Source organism: Trachinotus anak, unplaced genomic scaffold, assembly GCF_046630095.1.
Source record: "Trachinotus anak isolate AG129_WGS33_773 ecotype Australia unplaced genomic scaffold, CSIRO_AGI_Tana_v1 ptg000032l, whole genome shotgun sequence".
NCBI classification, from domain to species: Eukaryota; Metazoa; Chordata; class Actinopteri; order Carangiformes; family Carangidae; genus Trachinotus; species Trachinotus anak.
The window spans coordinates 27366942-27387229 of record NW_027273883.1 but is presented as its reverse complement, the minus strand read 5'-3'; the positions used below and the strand labels follow the sequence as shown (position 1 = coordinate 27387229).

The following is a 20288-nucleotide window of genomic DNA, read 5'->3' as shown; positions in this document are numbered from 1 at the left end:
CTATCTGTCTGCCACAGACTTTGATTATGGATGTCCATGGTCCCCAGAAGATCCTGAACAAACCAGATCTATGGATGAAAGTAAGATACAGGTCTGTTGAAGGTCTGATCACACCTGTAGTCACAGCTGGGTGATCTCAGGCGTGGCCTGTTATACTAATGACCACACACCCGGAGTTGGCATACAGAATGTGGAAGAGGTTGTGGTCACCACTAGTTGGCAGCAATGTTATTCACCTGGTTGTATTTAGTTTTCAACAACTTAACTGACCTCCCAACCAGTCATGTCCACTTTACCACTGTTTTACGTTTCAAATATGACCAGTTTTTCAGATATAGTGGGTTCCGAAAGTCTGAGACCACTTTCCATTTGTATTAAATGTTCCAGAGGAGTCCCAGAGGATGGACCCTAATTTTTCTGGTGCAACTTCATCTTTCCTGTAGCACCAGAATTCACGCATTCATGATCCTGGGAGGAAAAATACTTTTTAATTGTAATTTATGGACTTTATAATTTATAACATTTATGGACTTAGCACCATGGTTTTTAAAGACCCCCTTCAATTAAAATGAAGTGTTTACCCTTGTTAACATCTGCATGATGTTTTTATATAATAAAGACATATGACGAGTGAAATATTCAGTCACCACCATGACTGAATGTTTCCACCTTGAACTGCAGTGAACCAATGACAGTCTCATAAAAACACATTCAGACAGTCAGGGATTCATACGTCACAGAACCTAAGGAACCAATCCTGTCAACCTGTGGGGATGGGTGGCGGGGCTAAATACACCTGAAACCTTGTCAGTACAGAGAGCCAGAGTTAGCTTTAGCACAACCACTAACACTGTGTCAGCCACTGCCAGTTACAAGCTAACAAGCAACATAAACAAATATAAGATGCTTACACATGTAATCATTATAGAATAACATTCATTTATATGATGGACTCAGTTAAATTTTCAGGAAACTCTATCGGGCATCAAGAGACGAGGAGGGGATCCTGCAACAATAACTAATCCACACTAACCATGACGCCACTGATGCTTGTATTTTTAAAAGATGTTTTGAAGTTTTTCAAAGTTGTACATTATATGTACAGATGAGAAATTGGGCAGAGCATGAGCTGGCTTAGCAGGGAGGGCTGGTTTTTCATTGGCCATGGTGGCCAGAGCTCCATCTCCCTGCTGCTGTTTGTGGAATTGATCCAGATGCTCCCCTCTGCTCTTCTGTGGGTTTACTCACTTTTTAATGAGCTGCACAAACAACCAGCTCATAAATGAGGCTGTGAGGAGCCCACATGTTTCATATCAAGGACACAACTAATTGAGGCCAACTTAAGCACTGTATGGGGGGTGATTTACAGTGTTTGTGTAGAGGAGCTGTGTGAACCATAATCACCACGCACAAACACTAGCACAGAATGGACCATGCATTTCCAACACACACTGCTCTAACACTGCCCTGTGTTGGCTAATTCAAGAACCACAAATTAAAAATGCAGTTGTGCTGATAGATTTACAGAAACAGTCAATCGGAAATAGAATGTAATTGAATTAGAATGTGATTAGCATAAGATCTAATAGCATTCAAGAGTTCACCAGCAGTTGTGTGTTTTCGCTTTTTGCTAAATGCATCCACTGTTACCTACAACTTATATCACGACTAGCCCTTCTGCAAACCATGCTGCTGAGTTGTAGGTATGTGGATGTACACTTCCTACAGTGTCAGGTATCTGTTGGTTTGCCTTCATGTCTGCGCATCATGAAAATATGTAAGCAGATTTTTCAACATGCAGCCTGCAAGTGATTGCTTAAACTCAATGATTTCTGGCACAAGGTGAATGCAAAGTAAGGGCTGCCTGACAATGGAGAAGTAGAGTGTTTAAAAAATCTGAAACAGATCTTGAGAGACATGATAAATACAAGATATGTATTTAATGTGCTACAAATGTGCAGCACTTTAATTTGTGACTGAGCAATTTCATGGCAACATCCCTAATTTACACACAGGACATTAGAACAGTGTTTTCATACATGCATTAAATGAACTGCACTCATAGCACTTTTCTTGTCTCATTGATTATTTATCAACCACACACACTGTTCAGTATCTTGCCCAGAATGTGGACTGGATGGGCTAGGAATCAAACCACCGACCTTTTGTTTAATGTACGACCTGCACTACCTCCTGACAAAGCTGCTGTTAGCCCATGACAAAGTTTAATTACCAAATAAATAAATGTATAACTGAACTGAGCAGTGCCCTATGTAAGCTCTCACCATCACTGGCATCATGGACCAGTGCTGTAAGAGCGCTTACTTGTTTGGCTTGTATCTTGTAACTTGCCTTACCTGCACATGGATGAACATGCTATACGCACATTATCATACAGAGAGTTCATTCAATGTGCTTAACAGAAATAAAAGAAGCAAAAAAAAATCCAATAATTGTATCATATCATAAGAAGTATTCCAATTATCACGCACTGGTGGAGGTAACACACCAGGAAACACAGCAGCAACAAAGGAAGGAAAGAAGACTGAAAACAAACAGGGATTGAAAAAAGTTGAATCTCATTTAAAAATTTTGCTTTTCAGATCATCATAAGAAAAGAAATGAATTGTTAGCTTGTTAGTTCATCACACACAGACTGAGTTTAGCCTCAAGACAATTCACTGATGACAAGTTAATAATTATAGAAGTGAATGCAGCAGCAGATGAGCATTGCTCATAGCCCACATACTTCTGAGCCTCATGAGAGAGTGAGTGTGTTTACAGTTGGGATGGACCTGCTGAAAGGCTGCCTGTGCCTGCACACTCAGGCACTGCCATATGCTGCCAGCCTGGAGCACAGGCAGTGGTCAGCGCACAGAAACCTGAGCGGAGGTTCACTCACACACATAACGATTGCTGTGAGAGAGCTCCAGGGTAGTTTGGATGTGCTTGTTGGGGACTCAGTCTTGTAGAGAACCTGTTCCAGACAGTTTGTGAGGTGACCCCATGCTGTTTAGATAGCTGGAGACCTCTGCACCCCCCCTGCAACAGCAGCGATGCCTCAGGTCCTTTCCAGTGACCTAGTGAGCAGGATGCACTCACTCAGTATAACGTGAGTTGATTTTAGCACTGAGAAAAGAGAGAGTCATGGCTGTAGGTTGGTCTGTCGGTCCAGCAAGTTCTCCAACTTAAACTATCTAATCAGACTCGTGTCTCTACCCTAAGATACGGCCGATAGGAGTGTACCAGTGGGAGGCTTACTGAATGTCTCTTGTCATGGTAACAATAATAAACCTAGTTGATGTTGTATAATGGTCCCAGTTTGGTTAGGTACAAACCCCATTTGACATTATTAGTTTCGACTGAAACAGCGCAACAACTATTTGACTGCCATTAAATCTGGTGAATTGTGATTGACCTCAGTGATCCTCTTACTTTGTCTAACATCATTTCATTCGGCTAGTATGCTACAGATAACCACTGACAGACCTACCACCTCGTTTGCCACATAGAATACATTTTTAAGGAAGCTTAATTGTGATGAGATCACATTTTCTGTTACCATAATGAGATATGCTGTTCACTCACATATTTGGCATATACTTTGATATTGAAAATAACATGTTCGAGACAACCTGAACCTAACTGCAGTCTAGACTGTGGATGTGAACTGGAAAGGGTCTCTTTTTCTGCAGGAGTTGCCATAGCTCTTCGACACTGTAGTTGCAGTTGTGGACAAATCCACAGAGAGCACACACAGGGGCCACTCCTGAAGTCAAAAGCAGCAACATAGACATGAGGTTTCTTTGTTAAACTTATAAAGGGGCTGTATATAATGATTTTACAAAACCTATGTCGTAGGGCAACCAAGGATTATTTACATTATTGATTAATCTGTCAGTTATTTTCTCAGTTAATTGTTTGCTTGATAAAATGTCAGAAAATAATTATCAAAATACATGTTGATTAATTGTATGTGGAAATGAAAACGTGTTTCTTGTTTCTATGGAAACAATTCAAACCAAGATCCCATTTACGAACCTATCTCAGGCTCAAGAACCATGTAAGTGTTGGATTTCACTGAGCTGAATGATAGTGTGGTATTTTTCCTGTCCGTGAGCGCAGCTATAACCAGCTAATGTGCACTGATGTGTGTTTATTTTCCGGGGCGTTTGTATGTGCTGTGCTGTGAAGTAACAGCTGCTGGGATAATGATCTGTGAGGAGTGAAGCAATGTGACAATGGAGCTGGAGGAATGTCCCGGGCATCCGGAGCAGACTGTTCGCCTCTCCCCAGTGTGCTGTTCCACCCTGCGCCTCGTCCCGGTGCTGTGGTGTGTGAGTGTGTGTACCTGGGGTGTGGATTTTTGGAGGTTGCAGATGGTCTTTTGAAGTGTGTTAGATGAATTAAGGCGACTGATGTGTGTGTCTGTGTGTTTTTCTTTCTAAACCTGAGACCAGACTGAAATAAACTGCAGGACTTAACGCGGCGGCAGAAAACACATTGTGTGTTTGTCAATGTGTGTGTCTGTGTGTGTAGGTAATGATCTGGCTGGTTTCATGAAGGCTATTGTAACGCAGAGCTCATTAGAGTCCACTATGTGTTGGGAAATGAGCTGGGACAATGGCAGGTGCTCACATACATGCACACGCGCACACGCGTTCAAAGAGGCGCACATTTCCCACTTTTTCTACAAAAACCTTCTTCCCTTTCAAAAAATAAGCAGAATGTCCAAAATATATGAACAAATATTAAGTAAATTCAAGTTTAGATCAAAGATTTAAAGACAGAACAAACTAAAATACAGCCACAGTTTTCTGTCACTTTCCATACAACCCCAGGTGGTTTGCTCTCTCGCTCTCTGTCTCTTCAGTTTCACCCTGAACTTAAAAAGTCTGGGTGCAGCAGCAGTTCTGAGTGAATGCAGCAGAAACAATCCTCCAAAAGGAAGCTTTGTTTTAACTTTATGTTTACGTGGAAAAGGACACTTAGTAGTTGGTATGAGTTACTGGTACATGAATGTTATTTTTTTGTGTTTTTTTAGGCCTAAAATAAAAGCTCCTGAACATCTGCATCATAAGTTATCAGAGGAACAATCTAAACAAAGGTCAGCAGCAGACTCGGCTCGCAGCCCCTCCCTGACCTCTCGTCTCCACCGTATAGCGTTGGTGAAACACTGACTTTAAATGTGAAACTGCTTTATTCACTGGTTATAATCACCTGGTCTGTTTGTCGTGGAGAGGAGGAGACCTCTGTGGATAAACTCTGAGGTGTAAAATAAAAGCTGTGAAAATATGATTCACCTACTACTGTCAACCCTCTAGTTCCCTTACAACAAATTGAAAAGCAGAGGAATCAAATCAACAGCTACAGAAGTGTTTAAGGGATACATATAAACAGTATAGACATAACAATGAGTACTAAAACATGGGACCTTTAAAGATGTAGTCAAAAGTTTGGGAAACATTCATTCACTTTCTTTGCAGGAGTTAGAGGAGAAGACAAAATGAAGGAGGTTTGGTGAACTATTCATTGAAGAGGAGCTGACTGAACTAAAAGTGTAGCTCTCTGCATGTGAGACAGGTTGGAGTGGTGCTGTGACCTCCAGATGAAATCACACTCAGTTTCCCAAAGCATCATGCCCCCCCCCCCCCCACACACACACACACACACACACACACACAGCATGATGCCCATGAGTCAGAATAAGTTTAGAATATTTTTTGTTTTCCTCTGATTTCAAATAGTATTTAAAAAGCTGCTGGCAGCACAGTGTCTGCTGCACGTTAGAGGAGGAGGAGCAGGCGGAGGCTGCAAACTGCCTTTAAAATCAGATGAACTTCAGAGGAACAGTGGGCTGGCTCCCCGGGGGCTCAGCCTATTTCAGTCCTTCTCTCTCACTCCTGGCTCCAGCCCACCTCTTCCCCTGTGAAGACTATTCTGTGACCCCCCCCCATTGTGTTGTGTGAGATAGTGATGTATAATTCACTGGTGACCTTCATCCCAGAGGCTACCTGGACACAGGATGGCAGACCACAGGGAAGGTGGAGGTGGCTGGCTGTGTGTGTGTGTGCATGAATCTATAGGTCAGGTCTTTAAAGTAGTTCACTCCTCTGTGCTCAGACTTGTGGGGTTTTTTTTGGGGGTGGGATTCAATTAGGATTCAAACCAGTCCTGTATCTGTGTCTGTTTCCATCAATTCTCAAACCAGAGAAATCTGATTATAATCATGGCAACGCTCCGTTTCATTGGTCACCTGTCAATGACGTCATATCCTCTATGCTCATGTGTCAGTGTTGTGTTTGTCTGTCAGAAGCTCAAAATTGACTTTGATCCAGTTCTAAGATGCAGTTTTTCCACCTTGGTGGTTTTCAGCTCTGTATTTGAAGCAGATGAAGGATTTTAGTCGCCGGACGTCTGGATCTGAAGTTATCAGAGAAACAAGCTGAGGAAATGTTCGACAGCTCAGCTCACAGCTGCTCAGGTGTCCTGTGTTTGTTGAACTGCATCAGTGAATCAGTGATTTTTAAACTGAAACTGTTTTATTCAGGTTATAATCAGCTGGTTTGCTGTTGTGAACTCAGCTCCATGTAAAAACCTCCCGAACCACTGGCACTGAAGGATCCAGACCAGGAGAAGCTAACGACAATGGTGGTGAAGACAACGACTCCCTTTCAATGACGTCTTTTGTCATTGTTTTTATTGAGAGACCCCTAGAGGCAGAAGTTACATACTGTGCGTGTAAGGCAGCAGTAAACAGGAAATAATTTAACTACAACCCACTGAACACAGTGGGCTGTCACCTGTGAGTCAAAGTACTGGATTTTTACCCGGTAACGGATGTGGAGCGTGAACATAATGAGCTGAGATGTTCTGATCAGCTCAGCAGTGTGTGTGGGTGGAAAACTGAACGCCTACACTTGGTTTATGAGGAGCGACATGAAGAAGGAGCAGCTGATTAAGCTCTGTCTGATTACGCAAACCTGTTGTTTGGGCTGAATTAGCTTTGTGTGGTTTATTCTGCTTATGTGGGATTTATGCTTCAATCAAAGCTCAGAATTATAATTACCGTGTAATTGCTTTTCTATATCATGAATGTTGTAAAGCAACTGAATGTCACATTTAATTCCAGACAGTCTATAGTTGTATTTACCAATTAGTTACATGAAATGAAATGATCCTTGTGTGTGTATCTACAGTCTGATAAATCTGATCCCTCTGAGCCACAGAGCTCCATTGTTGTCCTGTTAAAACACATCAGAAAGTCACACTGTCATTTACTCTGACTCAATAGGTGTCAATGTGTGATAACCTGAAGTAAAAGCTATAATAATAATAATAACTGTGTGTTTATCATGATGACACACTGTCACCAGCTTCTTGTCATTGTTTATTCATATATGATTTGGGGGGGTGGTCTCATTAATTTGTTTTTGTTTGTTTTGTTGTGTTTGTCGAGTGTGAAGGAACAATCCAGTTCAAGCCCATACAACTTGATGAAAGAATGCTGCGGGCTTTTTCATTCAGCCTGAGGGACTTTATTTACTGCTGAAGCTGCTGCTCATAAAGCTTTTAGCGTGAGTGCACGGTCATTAACGAGAGCAGGATAAGACGACACTGCTGCCATCGTTAGATCCACTTTGCACTGGCTTTATTTTTGACAATTAGACAAACCTTGTTGCTACACTCACAGTCAAATCAGCCGGGATGCAGTGTAGCCACATGCCAGTGTTTCAGTGGACACGTAGAGATATTCTCGTCGTGAAGCCGGGTCAGATGATGCACGCTGACATATGGTCTTTTAATTGCTGGGAAACGTGGTGGTGTTTGTGTCACTGTGTGTTGTGTGACTCTCCAGACAGGGTTTGCTCCTTTACTCCACCTCTTCATGTCACAAACAAGCCGACCTCCTTCCACTGCACTTTCTTCTATGATGAGTAGATGTTGTCTCCACTCACACCCCCACGTGCGACCCCCTGCACACACACACACACACACACACACACACACACAGGACGCCTGTGGTGGAAATGATAGCCTCTCAGTGTGAGCATCTCTTCGTCTTCAGATCAGTGTGTAGAAATTACAGTGCTCGGCCTTGATGAATGCTGGCTGAAACTCCTTTCTCCTGCGGACTCTCAAACATGAGGAGAAGTTAAATACCTCCTCCCTCATGTCATTTGTTCTCCCCCTCTGCTCCGCTTCCTCCCACACACAGGGGGCCAGCAGCAGGGCAGGAAGTCTCTTTTTTTACTAAGCTAAATGCTTTAATTAAGCCTTCCGACCACTTGGGAAGAGACAAAGAGGTAATGCCATGAGCCTCATTAAAGCTCGCTGCATCTGCACTCTGCTCTGCCATTAGCTGCCACGGGAGGACTGGCACCAGATACTTAACTAACCTGGGTTTGTGTCGCTGCGTAGATAAATGCTAGAGTGGGGTTAGAAAAACCCAGAGAGGTCATGCAGTTATTATAAAAACCCTGGGGAAGGTTTTTTAAAAATCAGCACTTTTTGTCTCTCACAAAGACAGATGTGGCCAGCTGCAGTGTCACTGACGATTAACCAGACTCCAGGATAAATATGGCAAATGATGTCAGATTGAACTGATGGAAAGAGGAGTTCGTCTGACTGATATTCACATCACACGGCTTCTCACTGAAACCTCGAAGGTCTTCCATCATGATCTGCATTTGAAAAGACAATTTCAGGCTCGTCACGGTTCAGTGTCAGTCCAAAGACGGGTCAGATGACAGTAGTTTACAATGTAGTGGAATACAGAGAGGTAGTTCACAAGATTTAATGAGGCTACGGTTAGAGCATCAAGCAAACATCAAACGGTGGATGTTCGTAGGTGAATTCTTATCCTGATAAAACTTAGCTCCAGTTCTTCTCTCAGGTGAAATAAGTGACCAAATTTCAATGACATTTGCTGTGGGTATTCATGAATCCTGATGTCTGTTGAACTCTTGACCTTTCCTTTAGTGCCACCATGAGGTCAAAATTTCCACTTTACACACAAGCAGTTTAATTAGAGATGAGAATATTGGGCAATTTTAGGTGACATCCAAACTACTACACTTTTGAAATGAATACAATCTCTGTCCAGACAACAGTTTTAGCTCCGTATCAGAAATAATCTCCGCCCATACTAACGCACCTGAAAACATGCATCACGTACACTGAGCATGCACAAGCTGGTGTATACAGGAAGCAGATTGTCTACGCTGCAGTTGGTTAGTTGCACAAAATACCACGAACAAGGAACAGCTGTAGAGTTAAACTGCAGAATATAACTGAACAACAGCTGCTAGCAAAGACAACTCTCTCATCTACCCTCATGACAAACTTTACATTTTAACCCTAATACTTTCTCAAATCATCAGTATAACGTTTAATTTGAACTTGATTTTCGTCAGTATTCTGACCCTGATTCTTTCTGCTCGTCTGATTCAGCTCACGCTCTGTACATTACCGTCTGTTCAGCCTGATGTCGGAGTCTGGCTGCTGCCTCTCTGTTTTCTGAAGGTCGTTCAATGATACCGTCTGAGACCGTGTTGTTGTGCTGCTCCCCTCAGGTCTGGCCAGGGCCAAGTCGGTCCCCAGCCATACCTACTCCAACGAGGTGGTGACCCTGTGGTACCGGCCTCCAGATGTCCTGCTGGGATCCACAGACTACTCCACCTGCCTGGACATGTGGTGGGTACTCCTGACCCCTGACCCAGAGGTTCCCGCACACTCTGTATTCTGTTCACTGTGTACTGTGTATTCTTGATTTATTCTGCTGGTCCCACTGAGATATACATCTGTTTGTTCTCGGGGGAACTAGAAGTAGACAAAAACCTATTAAAACCCCCTTACCTGCAGCTCACCCTAACCTGGGGGGGGGTGTTCCCTGCCGTGGGCTTCATATTATTCATGTACACCCCTCCAGCCACTCATTAAAAACAAAAATAAAAAACAATATGTGATTTAACGTTTGATTGAAGTCAAATGTTAGCACAGCTAGCTCTTAAACAGGTCAGACATTATCCTCCAGCTACAGGGATATAAATGTATTAAACAGGCCTGAACGATAAGGGGAAAATATCCAACTCATTTTTTTTCTGATCAGTATTGTGATTTCAATTGTGAGTTAGATTTAAACTTAAGTTGTTTTTTTTTTTTTTTCTTTTCCCAAAATGTATAAGTTGCATTTTTGGCTAGTTTTCAATGGTTAATTTGGCTAACGTTTTGTAAGATATCGCTCAATGTGTAGTTGTACATTATTAGTGGTGCAGTTACTCAATATAATAATTATTAAAAACTATGTCGACATTCATTTTAAAAGCAACAGATAGCTTGTAGCTTAGCTTAACTTTGGAAACTAACAAAACAGCAAATCCTGAAGGTCATGACTCAGATTTTTAGGTGATAAAACAGATTTGTTTTAATTGTAGCTGCAATCCTCTCAGAAAAATGTAGTGTTGAAAAATGCAGTAGGACTGTGATTTATGCAGGACTGTGCTTGACCACATGTTTATTGCTGTTTAACTGAGCTACAAATATTAGCTTGTCTAAATCGAGCTACCTTAAGCTTCGTTTGCCCCAGAGACAGCAACAAATGATGACAAACTCTATGAGGCTGAGCTCTTAATCATTTTCTGTGGGATACAAGAGGTTAATTTCTCCAGGAACTGTAGCTGACAGCATATGATGTCCTTCACACTGGTGGGGGTCTCGACACACATTAATTCTCCAGAAAAGCAGCAGTTTTATCACAGTGACTCCCTGGATTGGCACATGTCAGCTCCTGTACCCTGACTACTTCCTCTGTGTCTATCAGCTGCATGCTTTCCTCAAGTGTTGCAGAGAGAAGGAGAGAAGTGTTGTGACAGACCAACATGGCTAAACTCAGACAACAAAGCACTCAATCTTTATACAAGAAGAAAAAAAATGGAAAAATACTCTCCATAATTTCCCAAAGGACAAGGTGATGTCTTCACATTACTTAAGATATTTAAGTTACAATGATATAAAGTCCACTTTCTAGCTCTCCAGGCGTTGGAGTCATACATTGTGGTGCTGCTTTTTATTGCAGAGATCTTATATACTGGACAACAGCAAATTAACATTAATTAGCTAGAGCCGAGTACATCCTCTGTCATATCAACCAACAACACCTTTGACCTCTGACAGGCTGTTTAGATGTTAATAATGGTGTACAAATGGCAGCTCCTGCTGAAAACTGGACTCTGACCAGTCGTTCTCCACCTGGGACCAGATGCATAAATGATGCGTACACACAGAAAGCATGCGTACGCCATTTCCTGCACATGAATTGGTAATTGGTAAACACAGAATGTACAATGAGACTCATCATTTTTTACAGCAAGTCACGTTAGAAACAGTGAAGTGAAAATGCAAAATAAAGAGGAGACGCAGAATTTAACATTAACAGCCAACTACACAGAGCTTCATTCATTATTATCATTGTAAATTTTGTTGATGACACAGCAAAAGGTATTTGACAATTCATAAACAGAAATAATTGTGTTTGTGCTCAATATTTCCTTTAGCATTGTTGAATAATATATCCTTTATTTATTGTGAGTCATTCTGTGAACTGTTTCCAGATGATTTGAAGATTTACTAATCACAGTTTGACGCCTGTCTGGAGCCTGATGAAGACTCTGGTCCTGACAGATGAAGATCAGAGTCAATCTGGACTTAACAGTTTACAGTTGTTGATGCTCTTTTCTGTGCCTGATAACTTAAGCACAGACAGTGTTTTTGATGGCTTAAGGGAGGTCTTCATCCATTTCTGGCTAACTGTGGGAGTGGAAATGAGGCTTGTGCACTTGTGCCTATTTTCTAATTGAGTAAGATTCATAAAACATAATCAAGCTGCACCCACCTTTATAATTCTGACAAAAATAATACATACGCATGTTTCTGCTTTTGTGCGTTCATGGTTCACATGGTTTTAGTCATGAATCTACACAGAGATTTATGCATCTGGCCCCTGGTGTCTGTCCAACAGTACTGGTGTTGGACTATGAGCTAAGCCGTGTTGTCCCTTCTGTCTGGACAGACAGACACCAGGGACATGCCATGAGCCCAGCTGGATCCTCCAGCACCCAATTAAAGAGCAGTTCAGGGCTTTAGGGGGTTTTGAGGCAGAGGGATGGTGTGTCTGCTTCAAGGGTATTTGCAGGTGGACAAATCCACAGGGTGTAGTTCCATCCCACTGAGAGCCACCCACACACACACATACACACACACTCACCCCTGGTCACTTACGAAGCAGTCTTCCGTGAAGAAGCGAAAGGACCAAAGGTTGTGCTGATCTGTTTAGCTGCCATGACAAACATCCATCACAGCAGCCTGCAGGTTGCCGGTCGCCATCCATGAGGAGGGAGGATGTGATGGAGGCACTTCACCGGGCTGCAGCTTTCACACACGACCAGACTCCAGGATAAATATGGCAAATGATGTCAGATTGAACTGATGGAAAGAGGAGTTCGTCTGACTGATATTCACATCACACGGCTTCTCACTGAAACCTCTAAGGTCTTCCATCATGATCTGCATTTGAAAAGACAATTTCAGGCTCGTCATGGTTCAGTGTCAGTCCAAAGACGGGTCAGATGACAGTAGTTTACAATGTGATGCCTGCAGTGGAATACAGAGAGGTAGTTCACAAGATTTAATGAGGCTACGGTTAGAGCATCAAGCAAACATCAAACGGTGGATGTTCGTAGGTGAATTCTTATCCTGATAAAACTTAGCTCCAGTTCTTCTCTCAGGTGAAATAAGTGACCAAATTTCAATGACATTTGCTGTGGGTATTCATGAATCCTGATGTCTGTTGAACTCTTGACCTTTCCTTTAGTGCCACCATGAGGTCAAAATTTCCACTTTACACACAAGCAGTTTAATTAGAGATGAGAATATTGGGCAATTTTAGGTGACATCCAAACTACTACACTTTCATTTTGAAATGAATACGATCTCTGTCCAGACAACAGTTTTAGCTCCGTATCACAAATAATCTCTGTCCCACTTGACACCAGTCAAGCATGATCGCGCTCAGATTAATGTGCAGGTTCAGTTGTGGTCGGCTGCACTGCAAAGCAATTCCAACTTTAAGAATACGGCTGGTGTTATTCTATATTTTTATTATGGTCAACAAATTCTATGAAAACACTAAAACCAATATTTCTGACTTCCCTGAGATAATATATGACAGATATGTCCACATATCCTGCACAGCATCCATTCAGGACATGGACAAATTCTTGTCACAGTGAGAGAGGGACAGAGCAGATAAAAATCTCTGCACGCCACCGTGTGGGTCACATCAGATCCTCCACCAGCATCATTTACCAGTGGACAGTCTCCAGCAGCATGAGCTGATGACTGTCTGTGAGGACGACCTTGAAGGTCGAGTGGAAAGAAAAGGAGAAAAGAAAAAGTAAAGTGGAAGAGGAGGGTGGGTCAGACCATGAAGACGAGCTTGGCAAAGAGAGCACAGTGTTTCTGCATCTGTCTCATTTGGAAAAGATAAAGATACTGAAAGATGAAACCAAGTGTCTTTTTTTCTGTATTGTCCAAGAATATCCAGAGTCAGCTCGACCCATTTAAAAGTCCATCCAGTCTAAAGGTAGACGTCCATGTGTTTGTGATTATAAAGCAGGTCTAGGTTCTATATTAATACTGTGAAAGTATCAAAGCCTCAGTCCACAGAGAAATGCACACAGCCTGTATTCAGAAACTGAGCCTCAAAACCAGCCATCAGGACTTCTGGAACTTTGTGATGTCACAACAAAGCTGCTCTCAGTCATGCACCCAAGCCCTCCCCACCTGGACCCACCATCCAACCTTGCAGGATTTGGTTTCTCTGAGCGTTTACCTGAAATCTGACATATTTTTATTTGATCATTATATTTTGATTTTGATCACTCAGACAACCAATCAGAGGAGAGGCTTAGATCCTCTCTTCTGATTGGCTCACCAACCTGTTGTCACTAAACTACACTGAGATGGTTCTTAAAGCCACAAATATATCTTCTGATGGAGATCAACACTTCAGATGAAACACTGTAAAAGTGTAAAATATGGGACCTTTAAACCCTGAAGCCAGTTTGTGTCTTTACTTAAACTCGAAAAAATGTGTTAATGTTATGTGCACTAATTATGCATTGCGTATTGTGTTATGTGTATCGTTGTGTTGTGATGAGTACTCTGATTATGTCAGTTATGTCAGTTATTACCTGACCCTGACCCTGTATATTGTCGAGATTAAAAGTGTATAGACCCCGAGGAAGAATAGCTGCTGCAACGCAAAAGCTGATGGGCATCAAAACAAACAAACAAAGTGTTAAAATGGGAATAATGTGGAAATTCTGGGATGAATTTCAGGTCATCTCCGTCTCTTCCTTTCTGTTTCTCATCTTGTATTTCTAGTGTCTCTGTTCAGAGAGGGGATTTGTCAAGACACAATAGCACTTTGGCAAATGAGCTCTGCCAAGAGTTTACACACACACACACACACACACACACACACACACACACACACACACACACACACACACACACACACACACACACACACACATTATCACAGGTCACTTTTGGGGACTTATGTTCCTGTCCTGGACATATTACCTGACCCTGACCCTGACCCTGACCCTGACCTACCCCTAGCCTTAACCACTGACCCAAAAATAAGCTCTTTCTTTTGTCCACAATGAACTGGTTAACAGTTAATTTTATGAAGTGGGTTCAAACTATCTCCACACACACACACAAACACACACACACATACACTACTAGATTTCCTCAGGGTAACAACCCCCCAAATTTAGCTCTGACCTACATTCACTGAGGCATGTTGTAATAAAGAATCAGTCATTGTTAGACCTCAGTATTGATTGTAATGATACTATTTTTAATTTTATTGAGTGCACTGGACTTTGTTATTATGGAGTTGAATACATTTTCTTTATCTGAGCCAGTGCCGGGAGAGGGGGCTTCATCACCATATCATGTATCACTCTGTCTTTAAGGGGAGTGGGCTGCATTTTCATTGAGATGATCCAGGGTGTGGCTGCCTTTCCAGGGATGAAGGACATCCAGGACCAGCTGGAGAGGATATTCCTGGTGAGTCACTGATGCTGCAGTGTCTGAGTGTGTGTAATATGTATGAGTGAATATGTGTCCTGCTGGTAGCCTTTGCAGAACCCCCAGAGTCTGGGGTTTCTAACGACACCATCCACGTTCGATTAACTAGAGGATGATCTCCCATTGTCCTACCCCTCCCGTACGTGTTCATGAGAAGGGTCCACTTCCAGTCAGGGGTCGCGCTGACCGATCTGAAGGCCGTCCGTCATTTAAACAGACTGGAGCAGAGTTAGTACTCTCTGTGTCTTGCTGACAGCACGTTACTGACATGCTGACATGTTCATATTTTCCCGTTTAGGCACAATGACCTCAGTGTTTTAATTTCCTCTACTACCACCATGGAAAAAAATTATTCAGCTGCTTCATGTTGCGTTGACATGAAAAGTGAGGCACAGTTGGTGTCTCTGTTTGTGTTTTCTCTCCATGCCCTCGTAAATGCATAATCCAAGTTGTATCTTGAAGATTAAACACTGTTAAATATTGTGTGTCTCATTATCCTGAAAAATTAAAATTAAAATTATGGGTAAAAATTAATTATGACGACATTTTTACAACCCACATGCATATGATCTGCAGAGAAACACAATGATTTGATGCTAACTTGAGGTTTAATATCCAGAATGCAGGGGATGAAATATGTTTTTCCACTTTATATATATATGTGTGTGTGTGTGTGTGTGTGTGTGTGTGTGTGTGTGTGTGTGTGTGTGTGTGTGGATGCTAGTAAACCTCTTTTCTAGCAGAGAAGCATGTTTAGATATAAATTAGTGATGGACTCAGCTCATATACAAACCTGATATGAGGTCGTCAGAATCAAGTTTGCCCTGATTTGCCCTGATTTGGGTCAAATATTCAAACATTCTCTCAACATGAATAAATCTGAATAAATAATAACTGTGCTGCTCTGCGAAGCTGCTTTCTTACACTCATCTGTCAGCACAAGTGTTGATCTCTCTGGTTAGCAGCAGTGGAGGAAGTGGTGTCAGCTTCTGATCTGGTTCAGATGAAGTCCAGCATCCATCATCAGAGCTCAGAGCCTCAGAGGAAACAAGGAGGAAACAGGATGTGCTCCTGCCCTCCTCCTCCTTCTCCTCCTCCATCACACCTCCTTTATTTCTGTTCCTATTCGGTTTGAAATCTGTACAGTGTTGTGGAGCTGCCATGTTATCCTGCGTCAGATGCGTTGACTGACAGAATGAGGTTCAAATCAGCAGCTTGACTGATGATTGGACTCATCTATATTTAGCCAGTGGCCTCACTTGATATATATTATACAGTGATGGTAGCTGTGCTCTTATTTCCGTATGGATTTTATAATTTACACAGTGTGAACACAGTGATATTTTTGTCAGACTTGCTGTTTTAGTGCGTTTCTTCCTAAGCTGTAAGTGATGCTGGTGTTTAAATACCACACAGTTTCACCAGGCTCATTCATTCTGCTGTGTCAGGTGTGAAATGAAACATCTTTCAGTGAGATGTAGAAAAATGAACTGCCCCGTGAATCTCGGTTTGTGTTGCCACATGCTGACGGCAGGGTCAGCGTGTGGTATAAACACAGCATGAATCATTGCTTCCCTCCTGCCTCGTCCCAAAGGTGCAGGCTGATACTCTGATGATGTGTGTTTTCTTCACACACTTTATGCCCATTAATGCCGGCTGAGTCTGATTTAAAATCCACAGTGAAGCCTCAGCACTGTCGTTGACCCGTTCCCTCGCTCACTATACAGTCTGCCACACAGTGAACCAGCCATTCTGTAGTGCCGGTTTAATTTTCAACTGTAAACCTCATCCACAATAGGACGCTGTTCCCTCCTTACAGATACAGATTCTGATATATGAACTTGTGTATCAGCCGATATCAAGTACCATTCTGATAGTACTGCCTTAAAAAAATGTAATAGCTCTATATAACCTGCATGGTTGTGATATGATGGCTGTCATTGCTTTATGAGGTGGCTCATTGCAAAACATGAACAAAATGCATGAATATTCTCTTTTTTTTTACAGTAGTCAAATAGTTTGTATTGATCAAACAGCTTGGGGCAGAATCATTTCCACACAGATGCTGTTTCAATAATTTGCTGACACAGATCCAGTCGTCCACTGACCGAACACCTGAACACTTAAAACAGAAACCCTCTGTCAAAATGTATCAATTGTCAATAATTTATAGGTCACAGGTCCAGGTCCGAACCCAGACCCCTTTCCACCTGTTAGTGACCTCGGCCAATGGCTAACAAGCTAACGCTAGAAACCAGAAATCAATTCTTCTTCACTGCTCTGTAACATTTGTTGCCAGTGGCTGTACAAGCGCTTCTTCCTGTGTAGGTGCCTGTTTTAGAGCAGCGAAGAAGAATTGGCTCGATATGCACTACACTGATCAAGCTAGACCATCATGCATTGTGGCCTGTCTCGTGAAAGTGCTGCAGAGGAAGAAGTCATCTGATTTTATCGTGTGTTGAGCCTGGGGAGATTAATACTCCTCAGACATCTTGACCGTGCAGCGGCCCGTCTCCTCCTCTGCTGAGCAGCAGGATTTCAACAGTTAACGTATGTTGTCAGGACAGTTTCTTAAAAAACAACACAAACTGACAAAACAGCACAGACTGATAAACACAGAGTAAAAACTGCACGTCCTGTAAGATAAAACATGTACTTCAGTGTATTTTGCCTCATGTGATGTAGATGCTCTGGCATTTGTTTATGCGACGGAGATATTAATTATGAATATCTGATGCATAATTATGCAGCACTTTAACATCCAAGTGGTGTGTGCACTCATCCTCCAATGAGTCCTCTATGTAGCAAACATTCTACATTGAACAAGTGGTGTATCTGAGCCTGTTTTCAGCAGGGTATCACACCGTGTTGTCATCTCAAGGTGCTCCCAGGAACATTACTGCTGCTTAAATGAGATGAAACCCTGGGGTTGCATCGTAAATACCATGATGGTATTGAGTCTGCACGGACGAGAATCCCAGGGGAACGCTGCGGAGGCCATACCTGGCACTTGACAACTGAACAATAGCACAGTTTCCATTAGGTAATTACAAGGTAGCTGAAATATCTTAAAGTAGAGTGAGGTCTCTGAATCCTTTAATCTCCTGATCTGCCATCCCTCTACACAATTTCATCTCCAGTCTCCTAATTGAAGCAGAATGTAACAGGGCAGACATAATGGATTTATATTCATAGACTGGAGGGGCCTGAATAATTAATGTAGAAAATTATAGAGATGAGAGTGTGAAAGAGGGAAGAAGTCAAGTGTGGAGACAAAGTGTGTTCGCTGCTGTTTGGCCTCTGGGCTGAAGGCGTCAGACACGGAGCGTGGAATGAGAATGAATGGATTTTGGATGAAGGGATGAGGAGAGGTGGAGGAAGCCCCCGCAGGCAGGGGATCACTCACAAAGCATAGAAAACCAGCAGACGGAGAGTGAGAGGAAGAAAACTACTTCTTATTGATTGTCTTTTATGCCAGAAGGGAAAAGAGGGACTTCCTGCGCGCAGCTGTGAGAGCCTCCAGCCTCAGTGATCCCGGCTCCCCTCTCAGACACACCATGATGCTATAAGAGAGGAGAGAGGCCCAACAATGGGATGACTGCTGGCCAGACTGATGATGAGGCTCAGCTGCACTCTACCTCCCTGCAGAGGCTCTCCAGTTTGGTCAGACATCCTGTTTTTTTTTTTTTTTAAGACTCTGGCAGCATCATGGAGACAATTTGATGTAAAAGAGCCTGAATACCCAAAGAATAATGTGGTGTCACTCATCATCTGTTCAGTGGAAGCGAAATTCAAATTTCAAATACAAATTTGCTGTATTGACAGAATTAGCTAAGTGCAGTAAACAAAGCAGAACTCACAAGCTTGATATGTTGATTGGTGATAAAGGGTGCTACCATGAACTCTGGGCTCCTGTTGAGTGGAGGCAATATATCACCAATATAATTTTATATAACTAAACTAATGTAATGCTTTTCTGTATAATAAATATTGATAGTAATTTGAAGCTCTTACAACCAGTGGTACAAGTATTCACATCCATTACTTACTAAAAAACATCCTTTTAATACCGAAGAAAAAATACCAATACAACAATATTAAAATTCTCTTTTTAAAAGTAAAAGCCTTCAAAAATCTTGCTTAAAGTTATAACTTCTCCACATTAAAATGTCTAAAAACAACTAGACCTATGTTCTATATGCTGTCGACTTGTGTTCCTACATTATCACAAACGTTTAAAGCACTTTTCAAAATCTGTGATTTTAATCATGGTAACGCTCCGTTGCATTGGTCACCTGTCAATGACGTCATATGCACTATGCACCGGTGTCAGTGTTGTGTTTGTCTGACAGAAGCTCAAACTTGACTTACATCCAGTTTGAAGCCACAATTTTATGCCTGTGCTCTGGAGACAGTCGGGGCTGGAGGCGTTGTTAGTCCAGCCATCTGTCCCATTTTTGTGAACATGATATCTCAGTAACACCTTGAGGGACCCTCTTCAAATTTGGCACAAACATTCAATTGGACTCAAGGATGAACTGATTAGAATTTGGTGGTCAAAGGTCAAAGGTCACAGTGACCTGAGAAAACACATTTTTGGCCATAACTCACAAATTCACTCACTAATTATGACACAGTTTAACAAGTGATGACATTTTATATCAAAATGGTCAAAGGTCAACTTCACTGTGACATCATAATGTTCTGCAAAAACACCTCTGGCCATTATTCAACACTGTAACTCAGGAGAGACTGTGACTATATCTCCTGCAACTTGACTGGTTGGAGGAGGAAACAACCACAAGGTTGTTTTCAACTATATATTTTAACCAGATGAAGGATTTTAGTCATTAGACGTATGGATCTGGAAAAAGCCAGGCAACTACTACTACTGCTGCTGCACAAACAGCAAAGAAAAGAGACAAATAGAGGCAGAACAAGTTAAAACACCACCACACAATAAATATATTCTAGAAAATACCTGAACAAATCCCAAATATTAGATATCAAACTTTGGTATTTCTCATCCAAATCACATTCAGTGTTGTGTTGTGTTTGTGTTTGTATACACTCAGCTGTCAGCTCAAGGTAAGAGACAGATGAATATAGAAATGTGCAGATACGTG

At 42.0% G+C, this 20288-nt stretch overlaps 1 protein-coding gene across 4 annotated transcripts in view; it reads left to right on the top strand.

Annotated features, from left to right (window-relative positions):
- Nucleotides 1–20288, top strand: part of cdk14 (cyclin dependent kinase 14) — a 198821-nt gene that overhangs the window by 100083 nt on the left and 78450 nt on the right. For all 4 annotated transcript variants that reach the window (XM_071468356.1, XM_071468358.1, XM_071468360.1 and 1 more), the window contains 2 exons: nt 9576–9696; nt 15048–15141. In XM_071468356.1, coding sequence (XP_071324457.1) covers nt 9576–9696; nt 15048–15141 — 215 coding nt within the window. The remainder of the gene's footprint in view (nt 1–9575; nt 9697–15047; nt 15142–20288) is intronic.